Raw genomic sequence first — 17,505 nt, forward strand, 5'->3', positions numbered from 1 at the left:
TAAAATGGCAGGTGATCCCAAACCAAACAAAATTTCCTGGTTTCAATCCAACATTCAGCCAAAAATCCTTAAACCCACTAATTTCAGTGGATTTAAAAGTAACTCAATTTTTCAGATTATGTCCCAAATCTATCAAACTTACTGAAACTAATTTGACGTTGATACATAAAAAGATCCAGATTTAGATGCATATTTTTGGGCTGGCTGAAGCAGACCTCCTTGCCCCATTCTTCACCATCCTGTGTAGCATTTTGAGGGCCTGCCAGAGGGAAGAGGGGGAAGAAAAATCTGCTTCAGGGAACCCAGTTGTTTGAACCTATAACCTACTGTATAGAAAAAAATGCCATTACACTGGTGCTTGATCCTACTCTTAACCAAAGCGTTACACACACTTCCTTTAGTTTTTTCTGCTGGAATTATATTAGAAAGGCTCTTAGAACAGAATTCACACTTCTGAAATAGCAGAGGATTAAATACAATGCAGTTATTACAAGATCCTAACACAGAGAAGCAAAAGTATTACATAGTTGAGATTCAGAATTACCTTCCAAGGAGGCATCTAGAAAAGCCTTTTATTGTGCTGTTGCCCTGCCTCAACTCACTGAATTTTATTCACATGAATTATGAATAAAATATTATCTTCTACTCATAATCCTCCTGTGTTTTCATCGCATCTTCAGGCTTTTCTCCTGCCACAAAAAAATAAGTTGAGGAAGACAGAATAGCTGCAAAATGCCCTTTGACTGATACTAGGAATTCTCCATCTGGGAGGACCCTGAGTCTAGATGCATTTTCCTCAACCATCAGATACTCATGAAAATGAAAGCAAGTAGAAGTTATTGAAAATGTTTGAAGTCAAACAAGATGCAATCTTATATAAGCATATGGTAGCATATACTACCATATTCTTATAAAAGAATATGTATATAGTACTTATTACTTGAGATCTAGCAGACGGTTATTGCTCATTTTTACTTTTAACTTTAGCTTGAGCAGTGTAGACATGCAGAAAATTTTGCAAGTCCCCCCCCCCCCATCAAATCTCGAGCTTTAATAGCAATTAATTTTGCCTCTGCCAAACAGGCAGGGCAGTCCCTCCTACAGCAGGGTGACGGGACAGCCCTGATCGGCCAACGTGTGTGACGCAAAGGCTGTCTTCAGGGGCAGCTGCAATTAGGCTGTCAATGAGGAGGGGGAACAAGATGGGAGGCGCCACGCTGCATGCAAATTTCAGAGGAGGGCTTCCTTATGCATGAGCCACATTTGCACTATTTATGAGCCCTTCTGTGATGAGGGGACTGAGGGGCAAAAAAAGCTTTATATTAGTTACTTTCAGAGAAAGCGACATTATAAATGTGAACAGTACATGATCTAATGGTGGCAGTGATTCGGTGGTAAGGTGTTGGCTGAAAATGTTTTTTTCTGGGTGAGACTGGAAAAAACCTCAAGCAGCAGGCAGGCAGCACATATATTGGCAATTGTTTAAACACATGTACACAAACTTGTTTAAACAATTGCCAATATATATGCTGCCTGCCTGCTGCTTGAGGTTTTTTCTAGTCTCATCCAGAAAAAAACATTTTCAGCCAACACCTTACCAGCGAATCACTGCTACCATTAGAGAATAGGGAAGACCCACAGATCAGTTAGATATGAGCTCACTAATATTCCTAATGAATTTGCAGTGGAAGTGAAGAATAGATTTAAGGGACTAGAGTTAGTAGATAGGGTACCGGAAGAACTATGGACAGAAGTTCGCAACATTGTCCAAGAGGTGGCAACAAAAACATCCCAAAGAAAAAGAAAACCAAGAAGGCAAGATGGCTGTCTGCTGAGACACTGGAAGTAGCCCAAGAAAGAAGGAAAGCAAAAGGCAACAGTGATAGGGGGAGATATGCGCAATTAAATGCAAAATTCCAGAGGTCAGCCAGAAGAGATAAGGAATTATTTTTAAACAAGCAGTGCGCGGAAGTGGAAGAAGACAATAGAATAGGAAGGACAAGAGACCTCTTCCAGAAAATTAGAAACATCAGAGGCAAAAACGGGTATGATCAATTCCAGGCAAAAACGGGTATGATCAAAAACAAAGATGGCAAGGAGCTAACAGAAACAGAAGAGATCAAGAAAAGGTGGCAAGAATATACAGAACATCTGTATAGGAAAGATAATATCGGGGATAGCTCAGACGGTGTGGTCAGTGAGTTAGAGCCAGACATCCTGAAGAGTGAGGTTGAATGGGCCTTAAGAAGCATTGCTAATAACAAGGCAGCAGGAGACGACGGTATCCCAGCTGAACTGTTTAAAATATTGCAAGATGATGCTGTCAAGGTGATGCATGCCATATGCCAGCAAATTTGGAAAACACAAGAATGGCCATCAGACTGGAAAAAATCAACTTATATCCCCATACCAAAAAAGGGAAACACTAAAGAATGTTCAAACTATTGGACAGTGGCACTTATTTCACATGCCAGCAAAGTAATGCTCAAGATCCTGCAAGGTAGACTCCAGCAATTCATGGAGCGAGAATTGCCAGATGTACAAGCTGGGTTTAGAAAAGGCAGAGGAACTAGAGACCAAATTGCCAATATCCGCTGGATAATGGAGAAAGCTAGGGAGTTCCAGAAAAACATCTATTTCTGTTTTATTGACTATTCTAAAGCCTTTGACTGTGTGGATCATAACAAATTGTGACAAGTTCTTGGTGGTATGGGGATACCAAGTCATCTTGTCTGCCTCCTGAGGAATCTGTATAACGAACAAGTAGCAACGGTAAGAACAGACCACGGAAAAACGGACTGGTTTAAGATTGGGAAAGGAGTACGGCAGGGTTGTATACTCTCACCTTACCTATTCAACTTGTACGCAGAACACATCATGCGACATGCTGTGCTTGACGAATCCAAGGCTGGAGTTAAAATCGTAGGAAGAAACATTAACAATCTGAGATATGCAGATGACACCACTTTGATGGCTGAAAGTGAGGAGGAGCTGAGGAGCCTTATGATGAAGGTGAAAGAAGAAAGTACAAAAGCTGGGTTGCAGTTAAACCTCAAAAAAAAAACCTAGATTATGGCAACTAGCTTGATTGATAACTGGCAAATAGAGGGAGAAAACGTGGAGGCAGTGACAGACTTTGTAGTTCTGGGCGCAAAGATTACTGCAGACGCTGACTGCAGCCAGGAAATCCGAAGACGTTTACTTCTTGGGAGGAGAGCAATGACAAATCTTGATAAAATAGTTAAGAGCAGAGACACTACACTGACAACAAAGGTCCGCATAGTTAAAGCAATGGTATTCCCCGTAGTAACCTATGGCTGCGAGAGCTGGACCATAAGGAAAGCTGAGCGAAGGAAGATAGATGCTTTTGAACTGTGGTGTTGGAGGAAAATTCTGAGAGTGCCTTGGACTGCAAGAAGATCCAACCAGTCCATACTCCAGGAAATAAAGCCAGACTGCTCACTTGAGGGAAAGGTATTAAAGGCAAAACTGAAGTACTTTGGCCACATAATGAGAAGACAGGATATCCTGGAGAAGAGGCTGATGCTAGGGAAAGTGGAAGGCAAAAGGAAGAGGGGCCGACCAAGGGCAAGATGGATGGATGATATTCTGGAGGTGACAGACTTGACCTTGGGGGAGCTGGGGGTGGCAAAAGCCGACAGAAAGCTCTGGCGTGGGCTGGTCCATGAAGTCACGAAGAGTCGGAAGCGACTGAACGAATAAACAACAAACACAAACTTGAAGGTACTGTACTTCATAAAGCAATAAATGTCCATTTATTACAGCAGCAGCATTAATACTGCTACCTGTTTTAAGTTCTTCTCCATCTTCCCTCCCCCAATAAAATAATCAATTGCTTGCTTGCAAGTGATTTCTGGAACAAGTAAAAAACAAGTCAGCTGCTCTCTCACTGAAAGCAGATCTGAAACTAAATTGGGTGAAGTTACTGAGGAAACTTAAACGTTTTGCAAAGCCCTGCTTCCCGAACTGAAAGACCTGCCATTTAGAGGATGCCCACCTCTGATGAGAGAAAATGGCCTGAAAGATATTTTAAATGAAGGAAGGATCCAAATCCAAGATATGTCTCCGACTCTGCTCCAGTGGCAAGCTGGCAGTAACAGAATCACCGCCTATCACACCTTACCCAACACCTATCACACCCTTAACCTTAGCAAGTTACTGCAAGTCTTTTGTTCACATCAATTGAAGGATAGGTTTTAGGACTTGTAGGTAACACCCTAGAGGAAACATGCGTTAAAAAGCAACTCTTGGTCCTGGCTACATGCAGAAACTAGCCTTTTTGGAAGATTACTTTGGAAGCCTTTTTGGAAGGAGATTACTTCCAAGCTTTGAATGAGAGAGAAGTTTGGCGCAGAGCGGTAAAGCAGCAGTTTCTGCAGCTGAAACTCTCCCCATGGCCTGAGTTCAATCTCAGCAGAAGCTGGTTTCAGGCAGCCGGCTCAGGTCGACTCAGCCTTCCATCCTCCCGAGGTCGGTAAAATGAGTACCCAGTTAACTGGGGGAAAGGTAATAATGGCTGGGGAAGGCAACGGCAAACCACCCCACTAGAAGGCCTGCCGTGAAAGCTGGCGTCCCTCCAAGGGTCAGTAATGACTCAGTGCTTGCACGAGAGGTTCCTTTCCTTGTTCTGAAGTACAGCTCTCACATAGGACTCTGTACATACCTCCCGTTGATATGCCAACTACTTACATAACCGATGATACAACAGTCTAGCTTTTCATACACCCACCTTCCCAATAAGAATTCCAGGGCTTGTATGACAAAAGCTTAAAACAGTACTGGCTTTTGCACAATTCCCTCAGATCTTAGGTAATATTTCTGTTACTTATCTGGTCCATTATTCTTGTCTTTAGTTACTTTTAAATAATCAGGGCCACATTCTTATTTCTATTTCATAGACATTACTGTTATTGTCAATATCTACAGAAATTATAAAGCCAAGTATATTACCCCAGTCATACAATATCCACAATATATATGGATGGAGATACAGCAATAACCTCACTGCTCCTTCAATATTCTAATTTCTGAGCGAAGGCAGGCCATAGTACTCTCAAAATTCAGACAGCAATCACAGAAGGTAAGTTTTTTTTTATTTGAGTCATTCAACAAGAAATTATACAAATAAAAATTGTATAAACACAAGAACCACATTGGCATCATAACACAGATGACAAAAGGACAAAAAGTAAAAACCATAAAGAAAACTAGCCGGCCACTATGTACAGATGGACACTATTGTGTCGTACACTAAAAGTCTTTTACAAAATAATCTCATGTCACGAAGACCACCCTCCAGTCAGTCCTGATGTTCTGCAAGATGGCTTTGCTGTCGAGTCTCTACCTACAAAACCAAGACAAAATAATTATGAGACCTGTGCAACATTTTCAAGCATTTTTAAAAGGTCCATTTTCATGAACTGCTTTAAGTCCTCTATTTATTCCTCGCTTCACTGTTAAAGATCATATGCATATCTGTCAACATGAAAGACTTTTGAAGACCCAATTACACTTTACGTGCCCAGATGCACCAGTTCAGCTCGAATGATGGAGCATGTCAAAGAACTGTAGAAACTCAGCAAAGATGTTCTTGGTTTGCAAGAAACCAAGCTGCGGAAGAGCCTTTCACGGCTTCAACTGCTATAAGTGGGAAAGAGAAAGTGGCAATACACCAAGGAAAATTATCGTTAGCCAGGTGATTAAAATAGAAACCGCTATTTGCATATGATCTTTAATGTTCCCAGATTTAAAAGTTCGTTTTGGTTTGTAGATTTCACTAATAGCTATAAAAGAAAAAAGCAAGCATTAAATCTTAAAGAACGAACACTTAAAATGAGGTTCCACAATTGATATACAACACTAAACAGAAGACCAAAAATGATTAAGCTGTAAAGGCATTTATGCACTTTAACTCCTGTAAAAAACCATTTTAAGTTAAGACACTTAAATCTTCAAAGAAGATTTTTAAAAAGAAGCCAAAGTCTGAAGTTTTCCACTTTAATCTTTACGCTGGTACATGAAGTTGGAAGAGACCATACCACAGGACAGCGTTTTCTGGTGTATGCCTTGCGCTCTGCCTGCAACGTGCGACCCCCAGAGATAGACGTGGTCAGGGTGACACACGGCCTGCAATGAAGTTCCCGCTGGCGGGTACAAACAAGGTATAATGTCAGAGTTAGAAGACAACAATCTTGTTTTGCTTAAGTTGTACCCATTTCAGTACTTTACCTGTTGGTTAATAGTTCTATTAAGTTTAATTATTCCTCTACACCACCTGGCACACATTGTAAGCAGAAAAACTCTTATGTTTCTCTGAAGTACTAAGGACGACGAACCACCTTTTACAGAGTTAAAGATCTATAGACACTTAAAACAAAGAGTTTTTAACACACATTTTTAAACACACGTTTAATTTTTAAAAATTCAGGCTATCCAAGAAAGTGGTTTTTACGCGTTGTCTATTGATCTTTAAATTAAATTAGATTAGATGTATGGGAGATGACGCTTTTGCTCAATACACACCTGTTTATTCCCAAGCATTTCTTTAATATGGTTGGTAGTTGTTTTGGTGATTACCGCCACCTCTGGATGCCTTTCCATATGTGCTTTGCTGCCCTGTTAATAGAAAATTTGTAGCCTTAATGTGCAACTCAGCACAACAGAAAACTCAGGCAGATATTACAAAAAGGTATTCATCCAGCCTATCCTTTCTATTTAAATTACAGAATATCTTCACTGATTTCTATAATTTGTACCCCAAAGAATCAAAAGAATCTTAGTTTGTGGTTAAGAAATCCCATCCCCGCCTGCCCCACCCCACTTACACAGACATACCAGCTCCCTGGAAATAAGGAATGACAGCAAAATCAATTTAAGTATATAGTTTAGATTAGATGCGAAGTTGAGTATAAACGCTCTTACCACTGTAGTCAGCATATCCCTGTCCATAGCCATAACTTGGGTAGTTGTACCCCGAATAATCATATCCACCATAGCTGCTGTAGCTCTGATCACTGTAAGGACTGTTGTAACTTCCATATCCTTGATCATAATAGTTGTTATACCCTTGATTCCAGTTTTGGCCTTGTCCTAAAACAGAGTGGCCATGGTATTAAATCTTTTGTCCCCTTACATTAGGGAAAAATTAAAAGCTGCTGTAGGAATGAACATGCAAGACGCTCGTCTTACTATTAAGTTTCTCAATTTGGTTCCTATTCCATTATTTCAGATTTTTGAAGCCTACAGAATATACATGTGCCTTTTGCAGAAACGTGACACAGACCATGAGCAGGGCCACCCCTCTTCCCTGCACTCATACTCATAATTTGCCATTAACTCAAGAACATCTCCCCCATGTTGCAATTTCCCTATTTCAATTTGTTTCTGAACAAACCTTTCAGCAGTCAAGATTTAAGGGTCCAGTTTCACACACTTACCCCTGCCACGTCCTCTGGAACCGCCACGCCCACCAGATGAGGCACCTCTGCCTCCCTTCTGTTGCTGCTGTTGCTGCCTATATACATCTTTGGGCTGTGCTACTTTGATCTCACACTAGGAAAAAACAGAGTGCTTAACTTTAATACAAAGTTTATAAGGGACTTCGATATCATTGCTTTTGCAGGTAAGAGCAGATGCAACTATCAAACAAATTCTTTAAGCAGAACAGCAATACCTTGCCAGAACCAATTTGATGGTATCTGCTTTCCAGTAATTTCTTTACTGGTTCCTCATCTGAGTATGTGATGAAACAGAAACCCCTCCTTTCATTTGTCTTTGTGTCCATGGGAAGCTCAATATTTTCAATCTGAAATCCACATTAAAAAGTTGTAAGAATATGCTGATTCAGCACCAAACCCCTGCCTTTCCTTCATCTCTTCTGCCTGTATTTCCTAGTGTAAATAAATTAATTTTTAAATGTTTTAACTACACTGATTCAACATTCATCTCACCATCTCCTTTCTTGTTACCTTATTTCTTCCTTCACTCCTCTGAAGCCTCTTGGGAAAACGATTATCTTTTTTTATTTATGTTACTCTTAGGTGCCATGCACATTAACAGTGAAATCACCCCTAATTAGGCAACTTACAAGAATCAAACCTAAACTGTACGTGCTAGAAATAAAATACGCTCCCCTAAGTAAATGCCACCGTTATATTTATCCCTATCTTATGTTCCTTTTGCCCTCATCCCACCCTCTTCTCTGCTTTAGAAGCTACACAGATTAACTACATCAACAGAAAATGGTCAAGGTCACTCAAACTCATTCCAAGCAGATAAATTATAGTTTAGAGTAAGCAAGCAACTTTTAAACTAGCCACCCTAAAATTACTGTTAGACAGAGGCAACTATTAAACAAATAATTATACCTCTCCAAAACCACCAAAATATTCCTTTATTTGCTCTTCAGATGTATCTGGGCTCAATCCACCAACAAACACTTTTTTGGGAGGCTCTTTCCCTTTCAGAGCTTTTGCCCTTTTGGGATCTATTAGCTTGCCATCCAATTTGTGTTCTTTCAATTCCAAGACCTAAAATGACATTGAGTGCAAATTTAGCTTGAGGAAGAAAAATCCACACAAACATTTGGAGATGCTCCTTATGGCCATGTACACTGTGGCTACATACCTTCTCCACACTGGCAGCATCTTTGAAAAGCACAAATCCAAAGCCTCTTGACCTCCCCGTGACAGGATCTGTTTTAATTGTGCAGTCCACCACCTCTCCAAAGCGAGACAAATATTCTGTCAAATCTTTTTTGCTTGTATCCCAGCTCAGGCCTCCAATGAACATTTTACTGCAAAGGAAGAATACTTATTTTAGTGAATGATACCATCCCAAAGCATTTATGTAATTATATATCCATTAACAAGTTCAATGCGACTAGCAAAACTGAAATTCCATAAGGCAGTTATATGAAACTAATACAACTTAATTATTAAGCCTGATTGCCCCATCTCAAATAGCATGACCAAATTATTTTCAATACAAATTAGAGAAATTAAAGTTCTCACACTTATGGTTCAACCACAAGTAATAGCTAGATTTTTTAAAACAACAACAACAACCCTCAATTCTTAACTGGGGAGGGGGGAAGGAGGACAGGAAATCCCTCAGAATATTATTCAACTGATTTCCATCAAGGTCCATAGGGGTTTAATGTTAACAAATGTGAATATTACAGCACTGTTTTTGTTTTTTAAACAAAGCATCCAAACTCTTTAACATAGGAACAATTCAGTTTTCTGCAATGTTATCTGGCAAGGAGAAGGTCCTCAATATCACAGTAGAGGTCTCCAAAACTAGGTGGCAGGTGGAGGCGGGGAGATATTAGATCCTTTTGAGGGAGAACAAATTCTATCATGCATTGCCACTAAGTAAGATACTTTTCAAGATCCAAGAATAGTTCTAAACATGTTCCGAAACTATGACAAACGTTTGCCAATTCAAATGCCTCAACCCGAAAGCCAACTTATTCAGTCTAAAATACATACAGGTAGACTGTGAACACACAAGAAATATTACCCTTACTAAATGGAAAGTTCAGTTGATTTCAATGGAGCTTCTTTCCAAGTAAACATAAGGTATCAGCTGTTACTCTCAAGCAAATGCAATCTATCTTGATTTAAGACAAGTTGGGGGTGGGGAAGGATTTGTATTATGATTTTTAGCCCACCATATCTCAAGGACTACATGTATAGTTATTGGTTTTCCTTAAACACTTCCCCGAGAGCAGGATTCACTTCATAATAATAGACAAGAATTGTCAGCTTTGAATATTCTTGAAACAAGCACTTACAGAAATGCAAGAACAGACTCCAGGGCAACTTCTAAAAAGCCATGAAATCTTGCAGAATATTCAATACCCCAAGCTAGATAGGAAGTAAGGCTGAGAGTGATTGCTAACGGCAACCTATCACACTGCCTATTTTAAGGCTAACACTCAAGACTAAAAGACAAATTACAAACTAAAATCATGCCAATAAGCTCTTATATTGTGCTTGGAGCAATTCACTGGTATGTTCTTCAGTAATCCTAACAATCCAGCAAGCTCGTGGATTTGAAGTGGATTTTCTGGCTTCCATTCAGTTTTAGCCATAACTCTACATACAAAAGAAGCTGCAAATCTAAGACTAATATAACCCTTATTATGCTGATATAGATGCGCCCCACTGCCTAAAGAGCAGTTAAGCTAACAATTAAAACAATCACAGTAATAAAAACTTCACAACAGTTAGAACAAAATGATAGCAATAATGAGAGCTATGGACAGCGTGCACCTGAGCCATAATCTCACCAGTCACACTCTCACACACTCCTGCAGCCACAAAGGCTCTCCCCTTGCAGGGCTAGCTAACCTGCCAGCATTCCTTCTTCCACATAGCTAGCTGAAGAGCAAGAAGCCAGGAGATTTTTGCATCTAGTTACACTAAAGCAGCCTTCCCCAACCTGGTGCTTTCTAGATGTGCAGGAACACAACTATGCTGGCTAGAGTAATATTGGAGTTGTAGTCCAAGGCATTTGGAAAGCACTAGATTAGGGAAGACTGAGCTAGAGCATGATGGGAGTTGTTATCCAAGGCATCTGAAGGGCACCAAGGCTGGGGTAGAATACTAGGGGAGTTGTAATCCAAGGCATCTGAAGGGCACGAAGTTGGGGAAAGCTGGGCTAAGGTATTATGGGAGTTGTAGAGCGAAACAGTTGGAGGGCACCAGGTTGGGGGAACGTCGGGCTAGAGCATGATGGGAGTTGCAGTCCAAGGCATCTGGAGGGCACAAGTTTGGGGAACGCTGCCCTAAAGCCAGCAGACAGACAAGACAGTGGAAGTTAAAAACGGCCCTGCATGTTGCATGCTAGGAAGAATCGTACGCGAATCCTATGCTGACAGTGAGGCGGTGTGCCTGGCGCACAGCTCTGCTCGCCTGCCCGGAAAACCACCCACTCGCCGCCTATTTCCCCAGCCTGGCTTGGCCTGGCCGAGGTCGCCCCGCCCACCGTGCGTACCGGGCCCTCGATCGCTCTGGACCCCCCCCACTCCCCCCATCCCACCGACCCCCCCCCGACCAAACCGCGCCCACCAGGCTCCGATAGGCTGCCGATTGCGTCATAGCGGTTTGATTGGCAGTTTTGCCGACTCCGCCTATTTGGAAGTTAAGGCCGGCAAGCGCGGAGAAAGGAAAAGCGGGAGGGGGGAGGAGAGGAAAAAAGACACAAAGGGTATCAAGGCGATGGGGAGGGGGGCGACGTTAGCGAGGGGACAGCGAGAGCGATCACGTGGCGGCCACCAGGCTGAGGGCCTTACCGCGCGCCTTCCCCTCCCCCTCCATTACTTTTCTCGCAGGCCAAAATGGCGCCCGGCTAGACATCTCTTTCTCTTCTGCCCCCCCTCCCACCGCACACGCCCAGGCTGTTCCCGCCACCTGCTTGCCCTCCCCTCGTACCCGTCATCCTGCTGGTTTTTGCTGGCGTTGATCTTGGAGCCCTCGGCGAAGTCGTCCTGACCGCCGCCGGAGCCTGCGTTGTTGTTATTGCTGCTGCCATAGTCGGTGTTGTCCTCCATGGCTGGAACGGGCTGAGAAGGAGAAGACGAAGCGCGCCCACACAAGCACACAAAAAGAGGAATAAGCACCAGCGACCCTAAGAGGGTATTAAAATGGCGGCCGTAACAAGAGATCCGGGCAGAGCCTGCGCCGCGTTTATATAGGGAGACTCTCGCCCAATCAGCAGCGCCCGGCGGCGCAGCCGCGGTAGAGGCTCCTGAAGGAGCGGCGCTGGAGGGGCGGAGGAATTTCTAAAGTCGATGAGGGCGCCCGTGGCGGAAGGGCTAATGGCGGTGGCAGTTTAGGGGACTTGGGGACGGAGCGCAGAAGAGGGCTTCTCTGGGGTGCCCAGCATGCTTATTCGGAAATGAATCCCGCCCGTTTCAACGGGACTCGTTTCTGAGTAAGGCAATAACGCTGAGTAAACTTCCTCAGAACTTAATTCTGTTCGCCGCCTTAGGACCTCTGACTTCCAAGTTGGGCGTAAATGTGCGTTTGGGGAATTCACCAGGGCCCGCTCCTGGTATCGTTTTTTGTCGAATGTGGCTGACTTCGGACGACACGCTAATCAACGAAGAGGGGGGCGGCGGGGGGGGGCGGTTAATAGCAACAGAATGGGAAACAACCGTTGATTAGCTTGTCGTCCGAACTCAGCCTATATGGAGTAAAAAAAAACAACACACGCAATCAGTTAACGTGTCCCTGAGCAAGTACAGAGTGCATTTCTTGCGTCATGAGTAAACACACTAGAGTTGGATGCACTTTGCATGTCTATACAGTCAGCAAGCGTGTCTAGGGTGGGGAGGGGGTCGTGCTTGCAGATTCCACCCACTCCAGGTGCGTTCAGCATAACTTGTGGGGAGGCGGGGGAAGGTACACACAGTTGTTAGCTTTGCTTTTGGCTGTTTACATGCCAAAAATCGGGGTCTATAGCTGTGCAAACAGCCTACTAATGTAGAGCTTGTAATCTTTTGGTCTCACATGTTAGGCCCAGTGAATAAGGTGGGAAAGGGCTTAGTCTGCCTTGAGTTGTCCACATGTGGTGCAAAATGTGCCCTCATGTCTCCGGGATTAGATACTAATCATTACAGCAATAATTGTTAAAGCAAAGGGCTTCTGCATATGAAGGTGTTTCCAGATAGACTTAAATTAAGTACTGCTTCCAAGTAAGACTTCAGTTGTATATACACTTTAATCATGTGCCCTGAACTGGGTGATTTCCAAGTTAAGCCAATAGGATACACATGTGCCTAGCACTGCATCTATAGCACTCATTCAAAGTGAAGCCTCCTACAGGAGAAGAGTATCAATGGCTACTAGTCCTGATGGCTGTGTGCAACCTCTAGTATCAGAGGCAGTAACCCTATGTTCACTGTTGCTTTTGCACTCATGTCCTAGTTGTGGGTTCCTTGTCAATAGCTGGTTGGCCACTGTGTGAACAGAACACTAGACCCTTGGTCTGATCCAGCGTGGTTCTTACGTTTTTTATTTTCCCCAGAACACCCCTCCCTACCCATTTTCTATGTTTTTAAAATCTTTTTCCATCTGATTGACATAGTGGATGGATTCCTGTATGCCCCTCAAAGGGCATCCTTATTTTGAAGGTCCATCACACATCCCAGAGCATCACAGACCCATAGTTAGGACACAACAGACATCCCTCATTTCAAATATCACAATGTTTAAGGATGTTTTGCCTTCAGCCCTAACCAAGTGGAATTATTCCTGAACGATGAAACATTTTTATTTATTTCCTTGAAACCTACATACATACTCAGAAGCTTCAGGTATATTGCTAAGAGCTCTCTGATTTCATGTTTTTATGTCCTTGCTTCTAAACTTGTTTGAACCTCCTCTCATATGATACAATTTTATTAACTTTTGGGTTGTTTTTATTATTGTATTTATTGTTTTGATGTAGTTTAGTAATTTTGTAAGCCAGTTTGAATTTAATTATAATATAGAAAAGCAAGGTATTTCCTCAAATATATTGAGGAAACAATGTCTTTAAAAGAGGGATGGCACAGTCAGTGACAATTATCTACCTCCTTCTATCCAGCTTTCCAAGAACTTAAGGGTACAATCTGGATGGGGAATGCTGGGAGTTTTAGGACTTTTTTCTGTCTAAATGTGAATAGGATTGTGCCCTAAAATACATACAGTTCCAACATGGAAACCTATCCTGGTGGATGCTGGCCAGAATTAAACTTTTTAAAAGGAGACCTCAAGCCTTCCTAGATTCCACATTGTGTGACCTGAAAGCTCTTCCACATAATGTATGTGGAAGCTGACTCAGCAGTACATCTTCTTTTTCACTTGTTCCAGGGTTGAGTTCTGGTTTTGGAGTTACTCTCAGAGCTGAGACCAGGCAGATCCACAAACTGCTAGGTAGCCTTAACCTGTCTCCACATGGAGACCATAGTTAATACCAGCTTAGCATAGCTGTGATCCTGTACACTCAGCAAAATAAAAAGCACAAGAATTGTTGCAGAAACAAGAATAAATACATCAGCCACACCCACGGTGACTTTGCCATCACCCACCAATCACAACACTGCGTTCCCACATCAGCCGTACATGGAAGGCATCAATAAAAAACAGTGAAAGGAACCTTTTCACTGAAAGGAACTTTGCACTAACCACTACATCACCCTTCCACACAAGACTTCCAGGAAGAGATCACAGCTAATTAGTGTAGCAACTGACATGTATTGTCACAAGCTCCAGCGCTTCCCTCAGACACAGGTTCAAATCCCCTAGCAGTCCAAACAGTCAGCAAACCACCTTTTTTCTAGGTTGATGCCCAAGTTTAGTCAGTGAAGAAAGAAGTGCCATTCCATTTGAACCAATTTGCCAGCTACATAGCCCAGCAAATAAGCGGCCCATAGGAGAACATTTGAGACTTGCTATGGTACCAAGGATACTGAACAGACAATGCGAATAAAACTGCACCCTGAACATTAGTATTGATGGTTATGTGAAGGGAGCAAGTATTTTGCAAGGGGTAGACATTCACAAGGAAGAACGCAGCATCACAGGAGAGAGCACCATCAGTGCAAGAGAGTAATATAATGGGAGACTGGTTTGAGTCCCATTCCTGGGAAGAGCAAATGTGGTCTCCACATTACAAAGCCTTCCTTTTAAGAGTAGCAATAAAATCAGAGAGAAAAGTTAGACCCAGCAGTACTTTAACTCAAAAGTCCGAGTTCAGAGAGCCACAGACAGAAGAGATGTGCGAGGGTGCTTTTGTAGTCTCCCAGGGGCCTAGCCCACCACACGCTCCCTTTCCTTCTAGTCCCAAGCATTAAGCCCAAGGAACTTAGCCATATAGCCAGAACTGAAGGGGCTCAATCAAAAAGTACAGTGTGTCATATAATCAGTTCCAGATTTGATTTGATTCCTGATTATGGATTCCCAAGAGGAACATAAGAAAATAAGAAGAGCCATGCTGGATCAGACCAGGGATCCTTCTAATCCAGCATTCTGTTTGCACAGTGACCGACCAGCTCCCAACAGGATATCCACCAGCAGGACATGAATGCAACAGTACCCTGGAAGGGCCAGGAAGAAACACTCCTGAGACAATGCAGTGCAAAGGTCAATCAGGGTGACAGTGGCGAATGGACCTATGGTCAGACACAGGTAATTGTCTGCTACAACTGTTTTTGTTCTCACAGGGCCTCTGTTCCTCTGAAAGCTGCATGACAGAGAAAAAGGGAAAAGGAAGACCTGGTACACAAATGAAAATCTGAACTGAGTCCAACATTTTTTGAACCAAGTTCTTCCTCAAGGGAAGAACAACCTACTCCCAGTCTTTTCAAACTATTGAAAATTAATTCTACTTTACATAAACAACAAATAGCCAAGGCCAAGTATAAAATGCTTCGTGCAAAATTCACTATCACCAAGGTTTCCAAATGTGCACCTAAATGCTTATGTTTCCATGAACATGGGGGCACAGTGAAGTGGCCCTATACCATCCATGTGTTTCCTTGCTGGGGCTGATATATACTGATGCTTTGCCATGACTGGCTTAGTAGGACTCTATCATTCAATGCAGCATGGTGGAGATGAGTGGAAGGAAACATCTACTTCTGGACCTTTCCATTGCGTCTGATGGCAATGTTTTGAGCTGCATTATCTCTTTTGTAGGTACCACATTACAAGCACACTAACCCCAAATTTCCTTTATTATTATTATTATTTATTTATATAGCACCATCAATGTACATGGTGCTGTACAGAGTAAAACAGTAAATAGCAAGACTCTGTCGCATAGGCTTACAATCTAATAAAATCATAGTAAAACAATAAGGAGGGGAAGAGAAGGCAAACAGGCACAGGGTAGGGTAAGCAGGCACAGGGTAGGGTAAAACTAACAGTATAAAGTCTGCACAACATCAAGTTTTAAAAGCTTTAGGAAAAAGAAAAGTTTTTAGTTGAGCTTTAAAAGCTGCGATTGAACTTGTAGTTCTCAAATGTTCTGGAAGAGCGTTCCAGGTGTAAGGGGCAGCAGAAGAAAATGGACGGAGCCGAGCAAGGGAAGTAGAGGCCCTTGGGCAGGCGCGAAACATGGCATCAGAGGAGCGAAGAGCACGAGCGGGGCAATAGTGTGAGATGAGAGAGGAGAGATAGGAAAGAGCTAGACCGTGAAAAGCTTTGAAGGTTAACAAGAGAAGTTTATATTGGATTCTGAAGTGAATTGGAAGCCAATGAAGAGATTTCAGAAGCGGAGTAACATGGTCAGAGCGGCGAGCCAAGAAGATGATCTTTGCGGCAGAGTGGTGAACAGAAACCAACGGACTGATGTGAGAAGAAGGAAGGCCAGAGAGAAGAAGGTTGCAGTAGTCCAACCATGAAATAACCAGTGCATGAACAAGCATGAACAACCCTTCCCCCCACCCCTTGTGCTAGATATGTTCCACTGGCATAAGAGTTTCACTGCAAATGTGTACCACTGGCATTATGGTGTCACAGTGGTAGGACAGATGATGGTTGTGTGCTCCATTATTTGAGGCAGTAAGCCTGTGTGCACCAGTTGCTGGGGAACATGGGTGGGAAGGTGCTGTTGCACCACCTTGTTGGTCCCTGGTCGACAGCTGCCTGGCCACTGTGTGAACAGAGTACTGGACTAGATGGACCCTTGGTCTGATCCAGCATGACACTTCTTATGATCTTAAGATGCTGGTCTATCTTGTGTTGTCTTGGGAGAATTTAGGAGAGGACTTATCCCCATCTAGTGGGAGTAATTTGAGAATAGGATGGCACTGCTTCACTTTAAAAATGTCACCACCACCATCCCACCTTCAGTGGGGCTAGAGCTGCTTAAGTAGAAGTATAGCGCTCAGGTTGAATTGGTACTGTGTAATAAATGGAGGATGTTATAATGGTGTATCCCTCCCTCACACAGCTGTTCTCCTTGGAGAAGAGTGACGAATCGACACACCGCCTCCCCTTACAAAGGAAAGGAAAGCAGGCATCTCTAGAGGGGAAGTTAGAAAAAAAGATCATTCTCTGCTTGAAAGACTGTAAAAGAAATCCCCTATCAGATCTTCATTGGACACAATTTGTGGATTGTCATTGAGAACAGGCTGTGCTCTGGTGTAAAGTGAGTAACACCGTTTTTCCTAAAACATTTTTTAAAATAATATGAAAAACGGCAGTGTAGGAAAAAGAGAGGTGAACACGTGTGTGTGTGTGTGTATTATAATAAAAAAACAATGAAAATGAATTTGCAGATGGCAGGCTGGGTTTAAAAGTTGAGACTAGTTTTTTAAAAAGATGAGGACCTAAAGGAATAGAAGATAAGATGGTGCTAAAGATAGTGTTCTTACATCCTTCCTCCCATTCATATATATGAAATGAAATGTTGTATAGAAAATTCAAAATCTCTGTGTGTGGACACACAGTTTCTGCCTGGAATGTAGTTACACGTGCATTTTGAAGT

General features: G+C 42.6%; 1 protein-coding gene across 3 annotated transcripts in view; it reads right to left on the bottom strand.

Moving 5' to 3' along the window:
• Nucleotides 1–5,092: 5,092 nt before the first annotated feature.
• The window catches only part of HNRNPDL (heterogeneous nuclear ribonucleoprotein D like), a 63,162-nt gene continuing 50,749 nt past the window's right edge, over nt 5,093–17,505 (bottom strand). The window contains exons 1-9 of one of the 3 annotated variants that reach the window (XR_010025924.1): nt 11,460–11,696; nt 8,647–8,815; nt 8,388–8,549; nt 7,694–7,825; nt 7,458–7,572; nt 6,943–7,110; nt 6,544–6,636; nt 6,060–6,164; nt 5,093–5,365 (exon numbers count right to left, since the gene is read on the bottom strand). Coding sequence is in view for 2 of the 3 variants with exons in the window: in XM_063136206.1 (XP_062992276.1) it covers nt 6,566–6,636; nt 6,943–7,110; nt 7,458–7,572; nt 7,694–7,825; nt 8,388–8,549; nt 8,647–8,815; nt 11,460–11,578 (936 nt within the window). In the remaining variant the exon portion in view is untranslated. Of the gene's footprint in view, nt 6,165–6,543; nt 6,637–6,942; nt 7,111–7,457; nt 7,573–7,693; nt 7,826–8,387; nt 8,550–8,646; nt 8,816–11,459; nt 11,697–17,505 lie in introns of those variants that run through there. The other 2 variants (XM_063136206.1, XM_063136205.1) reach the window with 2 other exon arrangements.

This window comes from Elgaria multicarinata, chromosome 10 (assembly GCF_023053635.1).
Source record: "Elgaria multicarinata webbii isolate HBS135686 ecotype San Diego chromosome 10, rElgMul1.1.pri, whole genome shotgun sequence".
Classification (NCBI taxonomy): Eukaryota; Metazoa; Chordata; class Lepidosauria; order Squamata; family Anguidae; genus Elgaria; species Elgaria multicarinata.